This window comes from Polistes dominula, unplaced genomic scaffold, assembly GCF_049000335.1.
Source record: "Polistes dominula isolate Pdom_NZ unplaced genomic scaffold, Pdom_raw_medaka contig_32, whole genome shotgun sequence".
NCBI lineage: Eukaryota > Metazoa > Arthropoda > Insecta > Hymenoptera > Vespidae > Polistes > Polistes dominula.
Genome location: NW_028300880.1, coordinates 2607869 through 2629522, shown reverse-complemented (window position 1 = coordinate 2629522; position 21654 = coordinate 2607869). Strand labels below are relative to the sequence as shown.

The 21654-nt window shown below is 36.0% G+C and overlaps 1 protein-coding gene across 1 annotated transcript in view; it reads left to right on the top strand.

Moving 5' to 3' along the window:
- The window catches only part of shot (dystonin-like protein short stop), a 120220-nt gene that overhangs the window by 79278 nt on the left and 19288 nt on the right, over positions 1 to 21654 (top strand). The window contains 12 exon segments of the mRNA XM_089175266.1: positions 4 to 119; positions 192 to 9933; positions 12730 to 12876; positions 12979 to 13202; positions 13280 to 14074; positions 14147 to 15000; positions 15220 to 15509; positions 15591 to 17112; positions 17195 to 17364; positions 17440 to 18261; positions 18336 to 21157; positions 21472 to 21483. Of these exon segments, the coding sequence (XP_089031392.1) occupies positions 4 to 119; positions 192 to 9933; positions 12730 to 12876; positions 12979 to 13202; positions 13280 to 14074; positions 14147 to 15000; positions 15220 to 15509; positions 15591 to 17112; positions 17195 to 17364; positions 17440 to 18261; positions 18336 to 21157; positions 21472 to 21483 (17516 nt within the window).

Genomic DNA, 21654 nt, shown 5'->3' with positions numbered 1-21654 from the left:
CAGCGTGCTCTGCAAGAGCAACGACCCTTGCGCACGTTCAGAACGGAATTTAACATCTACGAGAGTACTACTAGCGAGGAACGTTATTCCTCGACAACTACCCATTACACTCAATCGCAGTGAGTACAATTTATAATTATAAAAACCCAAAACTTCAGATCATCTGAGAAAACATAATATATGTTGAACAGATTTATCTCGGAAAGACACGAGTCTACTGAGACAACCAGTATCAGTAGCGATTCAATTCGTCGTAGTACGAGTCGTGAATCTTCCCCATTGAAACGTGCTAGAACAGAGGGTCAACAAGATGTCGGTTATTCGTCACGTGTCAGTGGTGTTACGACAGAAACCACAACGACAACAGCGACGGATTCAACAACGACCGATGCAATACGAAATAACAACCAGAACAACATCATCAACAGCAACAGTAACATCAACAACAGCATGCAATTTAGCGAAATTAGGAATCTTAAGAGGATACACAGGGCCGAGGAGGGTATCAGTACTGACAACGTGATAGATGCTAGGGGTATAGTTAATCCAAGTACCGGGAAGGTACTTACAGTTGGCGAAGCTATAAAACTTAGGATTCTTGATGTTAGAAATGGTAGAATAGTAACTTCGATTGATACGAAGACAAGCGTAACTATCGAGGAAGCTGCTAGAATGAATTTGATAGATGGAAATCTGGCTAATCGATTGTTGGGACCTTATGGGTATACCGAAGATGGTCGACACATCTCTTTGCTCGAGGCTATTCAACAGGAGCTATTTGATGCCGAGAGAGGGGATGATAGAGTTAAGGTAACGACCATTTTATCGACGGGTGTTAGCGTTGCCGATGCGATGAGCGAGGGTTTGTTGGATCCTATAACCGGTCAGGTTGTTACGGGAAACGGTCAAAGGATCTCCATTGAGGAGGCATACTCTAAAGGTTATTTAACTAAATTAGATGTCACGGTTAAAGTTAAAAAGAACGCATTAGCACTTGCCGACGCTATTTCTCAAGGTCTTATCGATGATAAGTTAGGTCGTATTCTTGATAGAATTACCGGGGAATATTATTTGTTAAACGAGGCTATAGATAAAGGTGTCATTGATCCTGATATTAAAGAAATTGTCGATGCACGTAACGATACCAAGTTGACGGTAGCCGAAGCTATACAGCAAGGTATATTGAACACTAATCGGGGTAGGTATATGCACAATTTGTCAATGGAAACATTAACATTGAAGGAAGCACGTAGAAGACAACTCATCGTTAAACCAATGACGCTTAAAGATTGTTGCGATTTGGAGATAATTGATGAAACCGGTAGGATTGCTAGTCCTGCTCATAGAAAAAAGTTGACGGTATTGGAAGCCATATCGAAAAATGTCTTAGATTCGGAGAATCTCAAATCGATAACGGATACCAAAGCTGGTGAACCGATCACTTTATCGGATGCTTTGTCTAAAGGTGTCGTCAAACCGGAAGGTACATTCAAAGATACTTTGAAGGATGAGGAATTGAGTATACAGGAAGCAGTTGATAAAGGATTGGTCATGTCAATCTCGCAAAAGACTATTTTTGATATCGACGGTTTTAAAGATCCAATCTCGGGTGAATTCATCAGCTTAAACTCTGCCCTTTTGAAAGGTTTGATCAGTCCAAAATCAGGTGGTTCTTACATAGTCGATTTAAAAACTGGAAAGACAGTTCCATTGAACGAAGCTGAAGAACAGGGTTTTGTCAGATCAACGGTGTCAGAGATGCTCAATTGCGGTATTGGAATTACAGAAGAGGGTCGTGAAATTAGCGTATTGGAAGCTGTTTTATTGGAATTGGTCGATCCCAAATCAGGTCAATTATTGGATCCACGAACTAAACGAGTTGTTCCTTTGGAAGATGCAATTAAACGTGGATTAATCACTCCGGATGGTGCTGCGTTGCTGACGAGTTTATTAAACATTGCTGTGACTACTCAAACAGTTACAAAAACTGTTAAAAGATATGTGACTGTGTTAGAAACTGGAGAAGTTATCAATCGTGATTGTAAAATTACTTACACTGATGCCATCAAACGTGGATTAATTGATCAAACTCAACAAATCTTTACGGATCCTGATAGTGGAAAAATCATGAGTGTTCATCAAGCCATTGAAGAAGGTTTACTTGGCAAACGATTGGATGAAACACCTGGAGGTAAAGTACATTTACCATCAAAACAAGTTACTTTTGAAACAACCTTGGTTACAAACGTTGGAAACGTTGATAGTTCTGATGAAAGAGAGGAATCCAAACCAATGGCTATTGGTACTACTACAACTATCATAACTAAAGAAATAGTACCACCTAGTGATAACAAATTAGCACAAACTGCAACTAAACCATCAATGGTTTCGACAACTTTCATACCATCATCATCACCAGTCCAATCAACTATCAAAAATGGTACGATATCTCCCATGAAAACTAGTCCACCATCTTCACCAGATAAAATGGACAGATCTCGATCCAAATCTAAGAGTCCTACTGAACAAACAGAAGAACAGAAAACAATAAAAGATTCTAATTCGTTCACAAAGATTAAAAAAGATACGAATGAAACTAAAATGGAGATTCAAAGTTCAGTGACAACAACTATTAGGAATCATAAATCAGAAATCAGTTCGTTTATAGAAAGTGAACCTACTTCAACAGAAAAACGTGTTTTCGGGTTACCAACCGATGGTTGGACACTTGCTGATGCCATTGATCAGAAATTGTTTGATCCAGCAACCGGATTATTTATTATACCTGGTACCGATCGATTAGTATCGTTTGAGGAATGCATAAAACTACAAATAATTAATCCCAAATCTGGAATGGTCATTGATCCAATGAACGGAAGGAAAGTATCTTTGATGAGAAGTTTGGAAAAAAATATTTTAGATTCTACTGGACATTACACTCATCCACAAAAGATTTCTATGAAAGAAGCTATTGAAAAACAATTGGTAATACTTCAATTCAAATCACCTGATTCTGAAACAGCTAATCAAAGACTTTTACAAATTACTAAAATTTCTGGCAAACCTGACAAAGTTGAATTAACAAACGTGAATGATCCAACGAAGGACACTGAAATCAAAGCAACAGACGAGTCATCGATCATGGATCCTGTGCAAGTGTCACGTGGTGTGATTTATGATCCTGCAACTGCTTTGGTGATCTCAACGGATAACGGAACATCTGCTGATTTATTAAAAGCCGTTAAGGACGGTACTTTGCAATCGAAAGACGTGACAGTTCGTGATCCTTCAACTGGTAAAAACATTGCAATGTCAGAAGCTGTAGAACGTGGTATTTTGGATTCCAGAACTGGCGAATACAAAGTAGACGATGACAGAAAATTATCTTTGATCGATGCAACGAAATTTGGATTGGTTGCAGTCGTTGGTGCACCTTTGGTAGCAGCAGCAGCTGCTGTTGAAGCTGTCAAGAAAACTATGATAAAGGATCCAAAAACTGGTGAAAAAATACCACGAGAAGTTGCCATTGAACGTGGTTTAGTTCCACCTGAAGAAATTTCGACGAATGTTAAATCATCTTCAGCAGTTACAGCTACGGAATCTTTGTTACAAGATTTAAGAACAAGTTCAGATGTTACAGGGAAAAATGACACGATCAAAGATCCGAAAACAGGTGAACAAATATCAAAAGAAGTTGCCGTTGAACGTGGTGTCCTTTCACCGGAACAAATTTCAACAAATATTGTATCATCACCAACAGTTACAGCAACGGAATCGTTGCTACAAGATTTAAGAACAAGTTCCGATATCAAAACGAACGAAACCTTATTGACGAGTGAAATAAAATCAACGAGACAAGAAAATGGTTTGGAAACCAAGGATACGGTTGTTAGGAAACCATCAACACCTGAAGATGACCACGCTGATGCCCCAACATCTGTGGCAGCTAAAGCAAGAGCAAGAATAACAACGGAACCAAAATACACGGTTACCATTGGTCAAGCAAGATCATTTTCTCAGAGTCCAGAAAGAGAAGCAAAACCAATAGTCCTTCAAAAAATGAAGAAGAGAATTGTTAAAGCAAGCGAAGCTATAGAAAGTGGCCTGATCGATGAAGAAACGGTCCAAGTTATTGAAACCGAAATCTCTGGGGATGGAGAAAAGAAAATGACATTGTCCGAAGCTATAGAAAGTAATAAAATCGGCGCTGAGAGTGGTAGAATCGTAGATCCACAAAGAGGTGATGTTGTATCGATAAAGGAAGCAATACATCGTGGAATCTTAGATCCAGAAAATGCAGATTTACTTGTACCTTTAGCAAAAAGTCTATCAATTCCAGGATTATACAAACAAGGTCTGTTGGATCCTCAAGAAGGCAAAGTTGTTCATCCAGAAACGGGTGCTCATCTTACTCTAAACGAAGCCATTGTTTGTGGTATAGTCGATCCCTTGTCAAGAATAATTCAACCTAATGGACAATTGGATACTTTAGAAAATGCAATTACAAATGACGTGATCGATGCTGACAAATCGTTGATCAAAGTAGAAGGTGGTAGCGTTAATTTAGTCAAAGCTGTAGAGACAAATGTATTCGAAAATCGCGACCCAGGTAAATTATCCGAATTGCCACCAGCTGGTATGACATTCCCAGTAGCTTTGAAACGTGGCTTGATCGATCCATCCAAGAATGAAATAAAACACCCAATCACTGGTCAAAATGTACCCTTGAAAGATGCTATTGCAACTGATTTTATTATGACTTTACCATACCCGGTTGCACCAGATAGCATTGAAGTAACTAAAGCACTCGAATCGGGTCTCATAGATGAAGAAAAAGGTGTATTTGTTCATCCAACAACTGGTACATCTATACCAATCGTAGAAGCTGTTGAATCTGGTCTCTTAATTGTTAAAACACCAGCTAAAGATGAATGCGTCAGTACGATTACAGAAACAGTGACGTCCTATCATACTATTACAACAAAAACTATTCAACTTTCTCCAGGATATGTTCTATTAAATGCTACACAAGTTCAGAACCTTGAAACTGGTGACACACTTACGATCGAAGAAGCACGTGTTCGAGGAATCGTCAAGGATGAATCTGAGAAGAAAGAACAATTCACGACTAAAGATATTACGATTACCTTCAGTGATGCTGTTGAAAAAGGTTTGGTTGATTTGAATGCAGGAACTTATACCGATCCTAACACAGGTGATGTTATGTCAATTTCTAAAGCAGTAGAAGTTGGTATCCTTGATACCTCGGTTCAAAAAAGTCAGCCAGATTCTTCTACATCAACTACGCAAAACAGTTTAACCATCGTAGAAGCTATGGAACAAATTTATGATGATAAAACCGAATCTTTCACTGATCCCAAATCCAAGAAATCCTACAATTTAACCGAAGCAATAAAAGTTGGTTTGATCGAACCAGATTCTGTTTTGTACGATGTAAAAACAGATGAAACCTTAACCACGAAGGAAGCTATTGACAAGGGTTTACTCGATCCACAAACGGGAAAAATAAAACAGAAAGATGGAAGTAGTCCGATAAGTGTTGCTGAAGCTGCTAAACTTGGACTCCTAGCAATAGTAGCTGCTCCTGTTTTAGCTGGAAAAGCTGTAGTAGATGCGATTCAAACGAAACAAACTAAGAAACCTAGTCCACCTGTTGAATCAATTTCAATGATGGAACCTAAATCAATTTCTGCAGTTACAGGACCATCAAATAAAACCGATAAAGCACTTGAATCTGAACGGAAAAGATCACCCGACGAAATAGATGAAGCACCAATAAGTCAAGAATCGAAACTTTTATCCACACCGAAAGCTACTACGAAAGAAATTTTGCAAAAAGAAGAGAAAGAAGTTTGCGATTCGTTCATTGCTAATGAAAAATCATTGACAAAACCGATAGAAGAATTACAAACATCAAAAACACTTGATACAGTTGAATTGGAAGACATTGAACGACACGATGAAGAAGAAGAAGAAGATTTGGATGAAAAATCGGAAGAAAAATTATTGATAGTCGTAACGAAGGATTTGTCAGCACGTGATTTAGCTGATCGAGGTGCATTTGATATGGAAAACGAAAGATTCGTTGATCCTTCAACAGGTAATATCGTTTCGTTCAACGAATTTGTTTTGGATCTACAAATTTTCGATCCTGACAACGTTTGGGTAAAAGATTTATCAAAGAAATCTGATAAATATGTCACTCTTCGAGAAGCAATTGATAGACCATTGGTAGATAGAAACGTAGGTTACATGGTAGACCCTAAAAGTGGTAAGAAAATACCATTTTTCGAAGCAGTCAAACTTGGATGGATAGAACAAAGACCAAGTACAGTTGAAAAGGAACCTTTAACTTTGAGCTTACAAGAAGCAGTAGAATCAGGTGTTTGTGATCCCATAAACGCACAAATTCATGATCCCAAATCTGGAGAACCATTGAGTTTATCGGAAGCAGTTGAAGTTGGATTGATCGATGCTGAATCTTTGGCTGTTAGGAATCCAATAAGTGACGAAATTTTACCTTTATCAGAAGCATTAGAATCAGGTGTGATAGATCTGCACAGAGGAGTTGTCATAAATGTTGAAACAAGAACAGAAATCGATATTAAAGTTGCTTTCTTAAAGGGTATGATAGTACCACGTGCTAGAAAACCAATTTCTTTGGAAGCAGCGATAAACAGTGGCATATACGAACCCAACACAGGAAAAATACAAGATCCTTTAACCAAACAATTAGTGGATGTTGAAGAAAGTGTTCGTAGAGGTATAATCGATGCTTTTATCACCGAATGTCAAGACACAAAAGCTGGTTCTTTCGTTTCTTTGGACGATGCATTAACTATAAATCTATTAAACTCAAAAATGGGACGTTTGCAAGATACAAAAGCTGGTGAACTTCTTCCTTTGGACACTGCATTGAACCGAGGTTTGATTATAACTACACCATTCGTGCCTTCGTTAATAGATGTTATAGCACAAGAATATTACTCTCCTAAAACTGGTCTTGTCTTAAATCCTGTGAACGGTGCTGAGATGACAATAAAAGAAGCTTTAACTACCGGTTATATCGATGACAGAACAACTATGATAAAGGATGATAGACGTGACAAAGTTGTCTCGGTTAAGGAAGCAGCAGAAACATTATTATTAGATTTACAAAGTGGTTTGTTGAATTATCCTCATTCCATGACATTGGATATTGCATTTGAGAAAGGTTACTTATTGAACACAACTAAACCTTGGACATTACAAGAAGCTTTAGCTCATCAGACCTACGATCCCAAAACAGGTACGTTCACCATCGAAGGTGAAAGCTATTTGCTAGAAGAAGCCATTGCTAAAGGGATTATTAATCAGGATAGTCCATCAATCAAGGATCCACGAAACAACGATATCATTTCTCTTGGTGATGCTATCAAACGTGGGCTTATCAATCCAAAAACTGGAACAGCTATCGATCCTTCAACAGGTGTACCACTTTCTTTAACTGACGCATTGGATCGGGGCCTAGTTGTTCCAGCCAAACGAAAAATATCTTTACCTGAAGCCATATTCAAAGGATTTTATGATCCAAAAACTGGTCACTTCATTATCCCAGACACTCAAGAAAAATTACCAACTGATCGTGCCATCAAAAAAGGTGTCATTGATACTACTACTGCTATAGTTCGACATGACAGTGGTGATGTCATAACTTTCACTGAAGCTATAGAAAAACTCATAGTAGATCCTAAAACTGGTACTGTGGCTACCGAAAAAGGAAGACGTTTAGATTTCCACGAAGCTTTAGAACGTGGTCTTCTATTGGAAACACGTAGACCAATGAGTTTCAGTGAAGCAATCTCTAAAGGTATATTGGATGACAAAACAAATACATTTTTGGATCCACAAAGTGGCACTTATTTGACCATACTCGAAGCTATTCAAAAACATTTAATCGATGCAGATTCCGTAACAGTCAAAGATGTCAGATCACCGTTTGTAAAAACAATGCCATTAATGAAAGCAATAGAATTAGGATACGTTGATGGAAATACTGGACGTGTTAAAGATCTCAACAGAGGAAACGTTGAAATGTCTTTACGTGATGCTTACGAATCTGGATTGATAATAGACAACAAAGCAGCTGTTTCATTGCAACGAGCTATCCATCAAGGATTATACGACGATAAAACTGGAAAAATTGTTGATCCTGGTACTGGCAGAACAGTAACACTTCACGAAGCTATGAGAAAGTGTATAATCGGACCTACCTTACCTTGTTATTGGGATAAACGTTCGGAAAGATTGTTGTCATTAGCTGAAACTTGTCGTGCTGGGGTGATAGATAGACGTTCGGGAATGTTCAAAGAACCTGGTGCTAATTGTACAGTGACATTATCTCTCGCATTACAACATGGACTGATCGTTGATATTGAAAGCATGGGATTTGGATTATACGAAGCAATACTTATGGACATGTACGATTCTTCATCTGGAAAATTCATACATCCTTTGAACAATAAAAAGCTTACATTGGCTGAAGCTATTCAAATCGAAATGATTAATCCATTAATTTCGATAGTGAAGAATGCAAATACCAATAAGTATATTCTATTAGCAGAAGCGATATCTGAAAAAATCATTGACGATATTCGTGGCACGTACAATACCTCAACAATGACAATGAATTTACAAGATGCCAGGAAAAAAGGTTTCATTGTAACCTACAAAACTCCACTTTCTATAGAAGAAGCTGTTAAATGTGGTTTGTATCGTGGTGACAGTGGGAAGTTTGCTAAACCAATAGCCAATGAATTTTACGACTTGGTTCAAGCTTTGTCAGTCGAATTGATAGATCCAGATACAACAGCATTGAAGGATGCAACAACGGGACAAATAAAATCATTGCAAGCTGGAATCGATGATGGAACGATCGATGTTCCTAAAGGAAGAGTACTCGACCCTAAATCTAAACGATCATATAACATAGACGTTGCATTCGAACGTGGATTATTAGTGACAGTAGAAAAACCATTGACCCTTCAACCCCAAAGATCTTCGTTGGATGAACAAAAGGTTTCACCTAAAGAAGGTAACACACGAGAGTGTACAGTAGAAGAAGCAATCAAATATGAGTTGATTGATCCAAACGTATCGGTCGTAAGAGACCCAAGAAACGGAAGGTTCGTTGTTTTAAAGAAAGCTCTTGACGAGAATATCATCAACCCTACGGAAAAAGGTACGATCGAACCGCAAATTGGAAAATTACAAAGCAGGTGCATACGTTTTGGTGAAAACACAGTTTTCCTAATCCCACCTTTATCATTCGAAGAAACCTTAGAAAAAGGACACCTGTCCTTTGATACTGGAAAAGTAACAGACCCAAATACCAACGAACAAATAACATTGAAAGAAGCCGTCACACTTGGTATCATTGATCCGGATTCAGCATTGATAAAAGATGCACAAAAGAAAAAATTAGTCAGATTACCTGAAGCATTTAGGAAAGGAATGATGGAACCAGAAAAAGGAAATGTTTTAGATACAGAAACATCCAAATTGTATACCCTTGCTAAGGCTGTAGATATCGGTTTAGTTATGACACCCAAACAAGGCTTTTCGTTCATTGAAGCTTTAGAATTTGGCCTGTATAATCCGACAACAGGTGGTTTCCATGATCCATTTTTACTAACTTCGGTATTAGAAAGAAAACGCTTGACATTGCCAAGTGCAATAGAGGGGGGTTTGATTGATCCGTCAAGTACGGTTATCAAAGATCCTATTACCGGTAATATTGTAAGTTTGTTGGAAGCTGTAAATAGTGGGAAGGTAGATAGTGTGGCGGGAAGGTTTTTTGAAGATCCAGAGGGAAAGAGTATCGACTTCGTGAAGGCCATGGAACGTGGTTATATTCTCACCGCAGAAGCTAGGGTAAGTCAGTTAGCTTTTGATGCTAATCCAATATTTTTTTTTCTATTTTTTTTTTGTTTCCTATTTCAAAATCCTAATCTTATATTAATATTGTAACAACCTAATACATAGCTTGTGCTAGAGAGGTTAAGGATTGTTGCACTTTTCTGCTTATCCCAAAATTCCGGTTGCCATCATTGAATTTGATATTTTATATATATATATACATACACACATGCACATTGATCGAATTCTTCTTCATCATCGTGGTTGTCGATCTTATAGAATTCACCCCCCACCCTTTTTCATTATAAAAATAATATTCAATGGCATGTAATTTCTTTTTTTTTCATAACCTCCAATTAAGCATGGGTTTCACGAACTATATATATATAATATATATAGTATATCATAGTTTCACATAATTTTTCAATGAAAAAACTCATATATTGTAATATACAAACACCATGATCCATTTTTAAAGTGAAATTTGCATGGGATACTCGTTGGAATCATTTATTTGTACAAATTTGTCCCAAACTTATCCAAATAATATTTAATGATATATTTTTTATTTTTTTATTTTTTTTTTATAATTGTATAAATAATGTTTTATGTTTAATGTGGTTTACTTTTTTTTTGTTTTTTTCTCATTTGTTCACAAACATCATCCTTGACGTCCACGCATCAATCGTGCTTTGTTTAAATCACTTATTCGTGTAACAACACTTGGGGATAATTTAATTAGGTGAATAAAAAAGGGATCGATCATTATTTTCATAAAAAAATAAAATAAAATAAAATGGTGGACTAACAATAAAAGTTTCTTCGAAGCTTCCAACAATGTCTTCTTCCATCATTCATCGAACCTCGCGTGATCCGAGGATGCAATTCACAAACCAATGACATTCTAAATAATAATAATAATAATAATAATAATAATAATAATAATAATAATAATAATTTATCGAAATCGTTTGTTAATGTTAATGTTAATTAAAAAATACAAATTAAATCCATTAATTCTTCAAATCATCATCTTATCGCAACAGCAACGCTAATTCGGCCTTTTCATTTTAAACAAAACAAAAACATATATATATATATACTAAATAATTGATGAATAATTATCATTTATAAGTAACATATGACAATGTAACACACTTATATTATTAATTAATATATATTTTTTTTTAATATATATATATACTTTAAGAATATTTAATATTTATAATATAAATATTAATATGTTCAATCAAATTTCATACTACAGAGATTGACGTGAGTTTGATTCAAATTAATGATTCGAAAATGTTTACAAATTGATTATCAAGGCCTAATTAGTTTAATTTTTTTTATTTACCACGAAAAAAGAATAAAATTTATCTATCATTCGATATAACCCATTCGTCATCATCTGACCACCCCATTATAAAGGGGCGTTTAATTTATATCAAACTCGAGCATGATTTAATAACGAAAGGGTTAATGGTCACCATAAAAAAATAAACAAAATTCATAACAATTTACACGTATCATAATTATTTATCAAAAACATTTTCTAATCATTTGATTATAATGCTTCATTAATTATAAATTATCTTGATCATTGTTTTATTTAATTTTTTAAAGCTTTATTTTTAAAATAATATTGTGTTGCATTCAAACAAAAGTTGAATTGAACGCATTATAACATTTATTTAAAAAAAAAAAATGAATATTATATTATTATAATTTTAATTTTATTTGAAATCTGATTCTCACAATCTTTGAGTTTGAACAATTTTTTTTATCTAATTATTATTAACTCAATTAATAATAATAATAATAATCGTCTTAAGTTCTATATTTAATTTTAATCATTTTAATAATTTTAAATAATCGTATAATTATATGTGTTGTTATTTATTAATGATAATCGTATACTTTATAAATGTTATTTTTCCTTTTTTTTCCAGGTGTTGTAATAATTGTGTTTTATTTGTTTTCTTTCTCTTGAAGTTTCTTTATTTCTATAATACATATATAGAGCACGACATTTAAATGGGGAAACAAAACAAAAAATATGAAATGAACCATATATTCAACCGCATAAATAATTAATACAACATATTGTTATGACATATATGTTTATTACATTATTTGCAAATTTTAATTTTATTATACAAGAATGACCACCACATCGTGCCATTTTATATATATATATATTTATTTTTATATCTATATATATATAATTTTTTACACTATATATATATTTATTCATCATCGTTATGCGTTTTAATTTATTTGCTGAACAAATAATGCAATAAAAAATATTATTTTTTTATGATTTTTTTTTTTTAATATTAGAGGTTAAGCTTCATTTTTTCGCTCATAAATTTATTTTTTTGATTATTAAGCTTTTTAAAATGCCGCATATATATTTAAAAACCCAATACGTATAAACAAAACAAAATATAATATGCGGCTTTTACTTTGCAGATAAATTAAAGCTACCATACAAAACTGTTATCTATTATCTACTGTTATTATCAGTGTATGTGTGTTTGTGCTTGCATGTGTGAGATATGTCATAAGCTTCTATATTCTATTCTACTTTTTTTTCAATTTCTATTCTTTATATTTAGCGCCAACTGTCATTGGTAAGATGACAGTAATTATTTCTGTAACGCAAAACAATCAAATTTATTCCACCCTTCCTAATTTTCCTCCTCTTCTCTTCTCTTCTCTTCTTTTTTTAAATAATTTTGTTTCCAGTTCAAAAATGAGTATATTTATTATTTGTCTTAATTTTGTTTAATTTTGTCTATTTTGTAGCAAGCGGTAGAAGAAAAATACAAATTGTGCGACGAAACGTTGTCCAAATTGTTGCAATGGATATCCGAAGTTGAAGATAAACTTGCTAATCAAGATACTGTTAGAGAAGATATTGATGAATTAAGAAATCAGATAAACGTCATGAAAGTAAGAAAGAAAACAAATCTCTAACTCAATGAATGTTTGATCTTCGTCATTTCATTTTGTTTCATTTTCTTTTTTGTTAATGAATTCTGATCAAACCATTAGGAGATCAAAGAGGATTTGGAATCTCATGGTCGTCAAGTTTCATCATGTTTGGATCAAGTTCGTCAAGTTGTATTAACTGGTAGCGACGTTTTATCAAGTGATGAAGTTTCAACATTGGAAAAAAGTGGTAGATCACTTAAAACAAGATTTGACAAGACTACTGACCGTGCTGACAAATTGGTCAGACGTTTGGTCGGTGCCAGAGATGAATTATGCAAATTCAAGTTTGTATTTCATATTTTTGGTCTTCAACAAAGAAAAAGAAAAATACAATGTTGATTTATATTTTCTATTTTTGTAGGAATGAATTGTCAACATTTACAGTATGGTTGGACAAAGCACGTAGAACTTTGGAAAATAAAGAAAGATCATTATCAGATTTGAATAAATTAAGTAGCAGTGCTGATACAACCCGTGATTTTATCAGCGACGTTATAGCACACCAAGCTGATCTTAGATTCATAACAATGGCTGCACAAAAATTCGTTGATGAAAGTAAAGAATATTTACAAATATTGAATGAATTTAGAACAAGTTTGCCACAAAGATTACCTCATAAGGAACCAACAGCTAGTCAAGATTCACCAGTAAGACATGAGGTATCAGTTGTTACAACACAATACAAGGATTTGTTGACACGTGCCAATCAATTGTCAGATAGATTGTCGGGTGTTGGTGGAAAACAACGTGATTATAATGAATCATTGGAAAAAGCTAACGCTTGGTTGAGAGAAGTTGAACCTAAAGTACATAGAATAATATCAGAAGCAATTGCAGCTGAACCTAAACAAGTTGAAGATCAATTGAACAAAGCTAAAGCATTGAACAACGAGTTCTTAGCTAACGAACGTTTAATAGACGTTGCTAAAAATAGCGTGGATGCATTATTAAGATCACTCGATGGACAATTGACACCTCACGAAGTTGATGCACTTCAAGATCCAGTTAGGGTTGTTGAAGATAAGTATAAACAACTTAGTGAAGCATTGCAAGCTAAATGTCAAGAATTGGATACAGCATTGGTACAATGTCAAGGAGTTCAGGATGCTTTGGATGGTTTGGTTGTTTGGTTAAACAATGCTGAAAGTCAATTTAAGTAAGTTTGTCATAATTTTGATCATACAATGATGTTAATTATGATATAAATGTTAATTTGTTTTGTTTGAAGGAATCTTCAACGTCCAGCAAGTTTGCAAAAAGAACATTTGGAAGAACAGCAAAGGGAACAACGTTTATTGCAAGCTGATTTAGATAGTCATCGTTTAAGTGTAGATGCAATTGCTGCTAGTGCCCAAGATCTTTTATTGAATTCTAACAACGTACGTGTTGCCAAACGTATCGAGGGTAAACTAAAAGATGTACAAAGTAGATTTGAAAAACTCATGGACAAATCATTGCGACGTGGTGAATTCCTCGACGATGTTGTTCAAGCACTCAACGAATTTCTCGTTGAAACATCCAAATTTGAAAGTTGGTATTCGCATATGATCGAATCACTCGAATCCAGAGAATTGAACAAACTTGATGTATCCGAATATGAAAATAAAATGACCGAATTGATAGACAAACGGGAAGAACAAAAAGGATATTTCGAGGATCTTATTAAAAATGGAAAGAATTTGGTTTCTAAAAAGGATATTACTGAAGCAACAGCTATCAGAGACAAAATCAAAGTACTCGAATCGCAATGGAAAGAATTAAACAATCTTCTCGATGAAAAACAAAGATTAAGTAAATCCAGGGCTGAACAATTGTCAGCTTATGAAAAATTGCGAGATCAAGTGATCGATTGGTTGACACGTACGGAAAATAAATTGCAAAGATTGGAACCTGTGGCCGTTGATTTGGACAAATTGAAAAAACAAGTTGAAGAATTGAAACCTATACAAAAAGAATATCGCGATTATGGCGGTACTGTTGATAAAATAAATGATCTTGGTATAGCTTATGACAGTTTATTGAAGGAACGTGGTGAAAGTCCAACTCGTCGTCGTGGTAGTACAAGCCCAACCAAAAGACCAGGTAATTCTAAATTTGTAAAATAATCATCCTATATACACACACATACGCGTGCACCTACATTCCAACATGTCATCTCATTTCGTGGAATTAGATGATTGGGTTTGTTTTTTTCTTCTTTTTTGTTTTGCAAACATACAACTCTTTATTTTTATTTTTCTTAACCGCGTCATCATCGTCATACTTATCATTTTTGTGTTTTTTATTTATTTTTTTTTGTAGTACGACGTATGTCACAAGACGGTCGTTCACCATCTCCCACAAAAGGCTACGCCCTACAAAGTCCGGTATCTCCAGGTGGTAGCAGCGGATTTAGCAGCCGACGATCTAGCCAAGATGGTTTCCATTTGGAAGATTTATCACCCGTTCAACAACAATTGTCAGAAATCAATAACAGATATGGTTTGTTAGGTGTAAGATTGACTGATCGTCAAACAGATTTGGATAACGTTAAGGAAGAATTAAGAAAACATTTGGATAATTTGAAAACACTTTCACTATTCTTGGACAAGGTAGAAATTTTGTATTATTGTTCATACCAGTGCTTGATGTTGTACGTGTAAAAGTTTTACGATCATATAATCATTTTTCAGATTCAACGTCAATTACCAAAAGAAAGTATTCCAACGGTGAAAGATGAGGCAGATAAAACGGTAAAACAGATCAAAGTAATCGTCGAAGAAATGTATGAGAAACAATCCCTGTTAGACAGTACAAGAACCCAAGTACGCGATTTGGTCAGACGTAAAAAAGGTGCCGATGGTAGTGACAGGTTAAACGACGAAATGGAAGACGTAGCCAGTCGTTGGAAATCAATTTCCGACAGTTGCAAGGATAGAATTAAATTTTTGGAAGATATCAAAGACTTTTACGACACATTTGACGGTCTCAATTCGTGGTTAGGTGCAAAGGAAAGAATGTTGGGTGCACTGGGTCCCATATCGTCAGATCCAAGAATGGTTTCTAGTCAAGTTCAACAAGTTCAAGTATTGAGGGAAGAATTTAGAACTCAACAACCTCAATTGGATCATTTGTTCCAAGTTGGTGAAAATGTTCTCGCAAGAATATCACCTGATTCACCGGACAATCAAAAGATCGGTCAAAAGTTGCGCAACATTTTAGAAAGATGGGCTGATCAAGTAAGTCGTTTGGACGAACGTGGACAAAGTTTAGGTGATGCTGTTGGTACCAGTCGGGAATTCGATGCAAGTCTTAATCGTCTTCGCGATGCACTGCAAACAATTTCCGACAATTTAGATGATTTACCTCTCGACAAGGATCCGGAAGAACAATTGAGAAAGATTGAAAATTTGGAGAGACAATTGGAAGGACAGAGACCATTGTTGGCTGACGCTGAAGCAGCTGGTGGACAATTGTGCGAAGTATTAAGTGACCCAGCATCGAAATCCGAGATTCATGGTAAATTAACAGCTGTTGGTAAATTGTACGTCAACTTACAGAAGAAATTGGATCATAGGAAAGCTGAAATCGAAGGTAATCTTAGAGATGGTAGACAATTCGAAGCTTCTTGCAGTAAAACGTTGGGTTGGCTTGCCGATGAGCTTGGTAATATGTCAGAAAAATTATTGGTTTCGGCTGATCGTGAAATATTACAACAACAACTCGATCATCACGAACCTGTTTATCGTAATGTAATGGCTAAAGAATACGAAGTCATAATGTTACTTAACAAAGGACGCGACATAATCAATCGTTCACAAAAATCTGAAAATCGTTCGTTACAACGTGATCTTGATAAAATGCAATCCCAATGGGATCGTTTGAAAAAAGATACCCTCGACAGACACGTCAAGTTACAAACTTGTGCTGAACATTGTAAAAAGTATTACAGAGCACAGGACCAATTTTTACCATGGTTGAGACAGGCTGAAGATAAATTGGAAAGTTTAAAACCAGCATCTTTTAAACGCAAAGATATTGAAAAACAATTAAAGGAATTGTCGTCGTTCAGAAACGAAGTTTGGAAGCGTTCAGGTGAATTCGAAAATAACAAAACACTTGGTGAATCTTTCCTTGGTGCTTGTGACATCGATAAGGAAATAGTCAAAAATGAATTGAACGCCATGAAAACAAGATGGGACAAATTGAACAATGGTAAAGTATATAATTTAATTAAATTATCCTCAATTACTCTCTTATCTACATTGATATAATTGTTACATTTTAATATTCTTAGATCTTTTGGAAAGAACGCAATCCTTGGAGGACACCGCGCGTCATTTGACAGACTTCGTTGAAAATCTTCGTGATTTGAAACACGATTTACAACGTTGCGAAGACAAATTGGCATCTCACGACGCCCTTGGTGGTGCAGCTAAAGATCCAAAACTTCTCGATAGAATTAAGGTAGATGCAACAATCTTAAAAATTGCAGCAACAACCAAATCATTTTTATTTTACACATTGTATTTATCCTCGCAGAATTTACGAGAAGAAACAGCTAGTTTGAAGAAGCCATTACAAGGGGTACGTAAACAGGCGAATGATTTGGTAAAGAAGGCCGACGAACAAGGAGTGGATGCAACACATTTGCAAGATGAAGTTGACAACGTGACCGATCGAATCGATGATTTGCAAGCAAAATTAGATGACAGGTGTAACGAATTACAAAGTGCTGCAACTGCTATGGCACAATTCAACGATCACGTTAAAATTATCAGTCAACACATAGCATCTATTGAAAAAGAATTAGATTCAATGAAAGCTCATGGTCGTGAAATTAAAATCGTTCGTAGTCAATTGGAAGATATCAGCAAAATCGTACACAGAATTAATAAACTTTTCGATGAAGCTAACGATCTGGAAAGTCTTGGTGAACGTTTGGTCGACAGTGGATTTGCCGCTGATACCGTTGCAACCAGACAACAAATAGAAGGTCTTAAACGACAAATTGGAAAGCTCGATGAACGTGCTCGTAACAGGGAAGAAGAATTAACCAGTACGTTAAATACATTGCAAGAATTTTATCAAGCACTCGGTAACGTCATGGATGAAATTGCTGATGCCAACGATCAAGTTAGAAAATTCAAGCCAGTTGGTTCTGAAGTAGATTCAATCAAAGCACAGCAAGAAGATTTCATAGCACTTAAGATGAACAAGATAGAACCTATTTCTAGCAAAGTTGAATTTTGCAATGCCCTTGGACGAGGACTCGTTCAAACTGCTGGTCGTGATGTTAGCACCACAAATATTGAGAAGGATCTCGACAAATTGAACGATAAATGGAATGATTTACAGGATAGGGTATGTATTTGTTTTTTTTCTTTTTAGGTTAACTTGGTTACATCGTTAAACATATATTATCTTCTCATTTCTAGTTGAACGAACGTGACAGAAAATTAGACGTAGGTTTACTCCAATCAGGTAAATTCCAAGAAGCTTTGAACGGTTTAGAAAAATGGTTAACCGATACAGAAGAGATGGTTTCCAATCAAAAACCTCCATCGTCTGATTACAAAGTGGTCAAGGCACAATTACAAGAACAGAAATTCTTGAAGAAGATGTTGATGGATCGTCAAAATTCTATGTCATCTTTATACAACATGGAACAAAAAGTAACGGCCGGTGCTGATTCAAAGGAGAGAAAAGTTATCGAGAAACAGATGAAGAATTTAATGGGAAGATTTGATAATTTGACCGAAGGTGCTGCAGAAAGAATGGACGCATTGGAACAAGCTATGACCGTTGCTAAACAATTCCAAGATAAATTGATACCACTTGCCACTTGGTTGGACAAAACGGAAAAGAAAGTTAGGGAAATGGAACTGGTACCAACCGACGAAGAAAAAATTCAACAGCGTATTTCCGAGCATGCTGTACTTCACAGCGACATATTATCCAAAAAACCGGATTTCAGCGAATTGACAGACATAGCCAGCCAATTGATGGCACTTGTCGGTGAAGATGAAGCAACTGCATTGGCTGATAAACTTCAAGACGTTGCCAACAGATATGCCACACTCGTCGAACGTTCGGAAGCACTCGGTGAACTTTTGCAACGTTCGAGACAAGGCCTAAGACATTTGGTTCTCACCTATCAAGATTTGCAAGCCTGGATGGAAGGAATGGAAGTTAGGCTTTCGAAATACAGAGTATTGGCTGTTCACACTGAAAAACTTTTACAACAAATGGAAGATCTAGCAGATTTAACCGAAGAAGTATCTACTAGACAAACAGAAGTAGACAGTACAACCGATTCCGGTTTGGAATTGATGAAACACATTTCCAGCGACGAGGCACTCAGATTGAAAGACAAATTGGATTCGTTGCAACGTCGTTTCAATGATTTGGTTACACGTGGATCAGATCTTCTTAAACATGCACAGGAAGCATTACCATTGGTACAACAATTCCATGACAATCATAATCGTTTGATGGATTGGATGCAAGGAGCGGAATCAGCTTTGCAATCTGCTGAGACTCGCGAGGATGAAATCATAAGATTGGAAATGGAAATATCAGAATACAGGCCAGTTCTTGATAAAATCAATGCTGTAGGACCACAATTGTGTCAAATATCACCAGGAGAAGGTGCTGCTACTATTGAAGGTCTGGTAACTCGAGACAACAGAAGATTCGATGCAATTGCTGAACAAATTCAAAGGAAAGCCGAAAGAATTCAATTGAGTAAGCAACGTTCTTTAGAAGTAATCGGTGACATCGATGATCTCCTCGATTGGTTCAGAGAAGTTGACAATCAATTGCGTGAAGCCGAACCACCTAGTAGCGAACCTGAGATAATAAGAGTACAATTGAAAGAACACAAGGCCTTGAACGATGACATATCCAGTCAGAAAGGTCGTGTTCGCGATGTCATTTCAACGGCTAAAAAAGTAATCCGTGAAAATGCACATCACGAGGACACGTCAACGATACGCGACAAAATGGAAGAATTACGAGAAACTATGGAACTTGTATCGGGTCTTTCATCTGACAGATTGGGTGCTTTGGAACAAGCGTTACCATTGGCTGAACATCTTCGTGACACACACGCGGGTCTTGTCAGTTGGTTAGAAGAAGCTGAACATCAAGTGGCCATGTTACCGATGCCTGCTTTGAGACCTGACTTGATAGCAGCCCAACAAGACAAAAATGAGATTCTCATACAAAGCATCAATGAACACAAACCTTTGGTAGAGAAATTGAATAAGACTGGCGAAGCTTTAACTAAATTATGCAATGAGGAAGAAGGTTCGAAAGTACAAGATATCGTGGACAACGATAATGCACGTTATGCAGCATTGAGAGCAGAACTTAGAGGTCGTCAACAAACATTGGAACAAGCTTTGCAAGAATCATCCCAATTTTCTGACAAATTGGAAGGTATGTTACGTGCGTTAACGTCGACTGCTGATCAAGTGCACGGTGCTGAACCGGTTAGTGCACATCCACCAAGATTACGAGATCAAATGGAAGAGAATGCAGCATTGGCTGAAGATCTTGCTCAAAGATCGGAAGCATATGCTGCTGTAAGAAAAGCTGCTGACGATGTTATCAGTAAAGCAGGTAACAGAGCAGATCCTGCAGTTAAAGACATCAAACGTAAGCTCGACAGGTTGAATCAATTATGGACTGACGTGCAAAGATCAACGACGGAACGTGGCCACACCTTGGACGACACTTTGTCCATTGCAGAAAAATTCTGGTCAGAATTGAATGGTGTTATGTCAACATTGAGAGAATTGCAAGATGCATTAGCAGGACAAGCACCACCAGCTGCTCAACCAGCTGCCATACAACAGCAACAAGTTGCATTGCAAGAAATACGACAGGAAATTGATCAAACTAAACCCGACGTTGAACAAGTAAGAGCATCCGGTCACGAATTGATGGGATTATGTGGTGAACCAGACAAACCGGAAGTACGAAAACACATCGAAGATTTGGATCAAGCTTGGGACAACGTTACAGCCCTTTATGCCAGACGTGAAGAAAATTTAATCGATGCCATGGAAAAAGCCATGGAATTCCACGAAACTCTTCAAAATCTTTTAGAATTCTTACAGGAAGCTGAAGATAGATTCGCTGACATGGGACCACTCGGTAGCGACATAGACGAAGTTAAAACTCAAATCAAACAATTGGCTAATTTCAAAGCTGAAGTTGATCCACATATGGTCAAGGTCGAAGCATTGAACAGGTAAAACTTTTGTAAAATCTTTTCTACAATTGGATTTACTCGAATTTTATTATCTTTATTTATTTTTTTTTTCTTTCTTTCTTTAAAACACAATGTCAGATAACAAATTTTGCATTTACAAAGAGTTCAGTGCACCCGCATTGTCCCCTTTGTGAGATTTCTTGGTTTTCTATTTTTTTCATTTTTTTCTACTTCTTCTCTCTTTTTTTTTTATAATATTTGGAAGAATATTGAGAGAGAAAACCTGTAAGTCAAACAAACTTTAATTCTAATCCCAACATTTTTGTTTTTTCCGTGCCGGTTCCCGAACATAGGAGTCTGACAAGGCAAGTCAACCTCTCTCTCTCTCTCTCTTTCACTCTCTCTCTCTTTCTCTTTCTTATTCTCTATGTTATTATTGTAGTTAGAGCATGGCTTAACATACTTTAAAAAAAAGTAACTTCATTATTGATCAAAATAACAGATTTTGTTTTACTCTTTAACCCCATTGATTGATT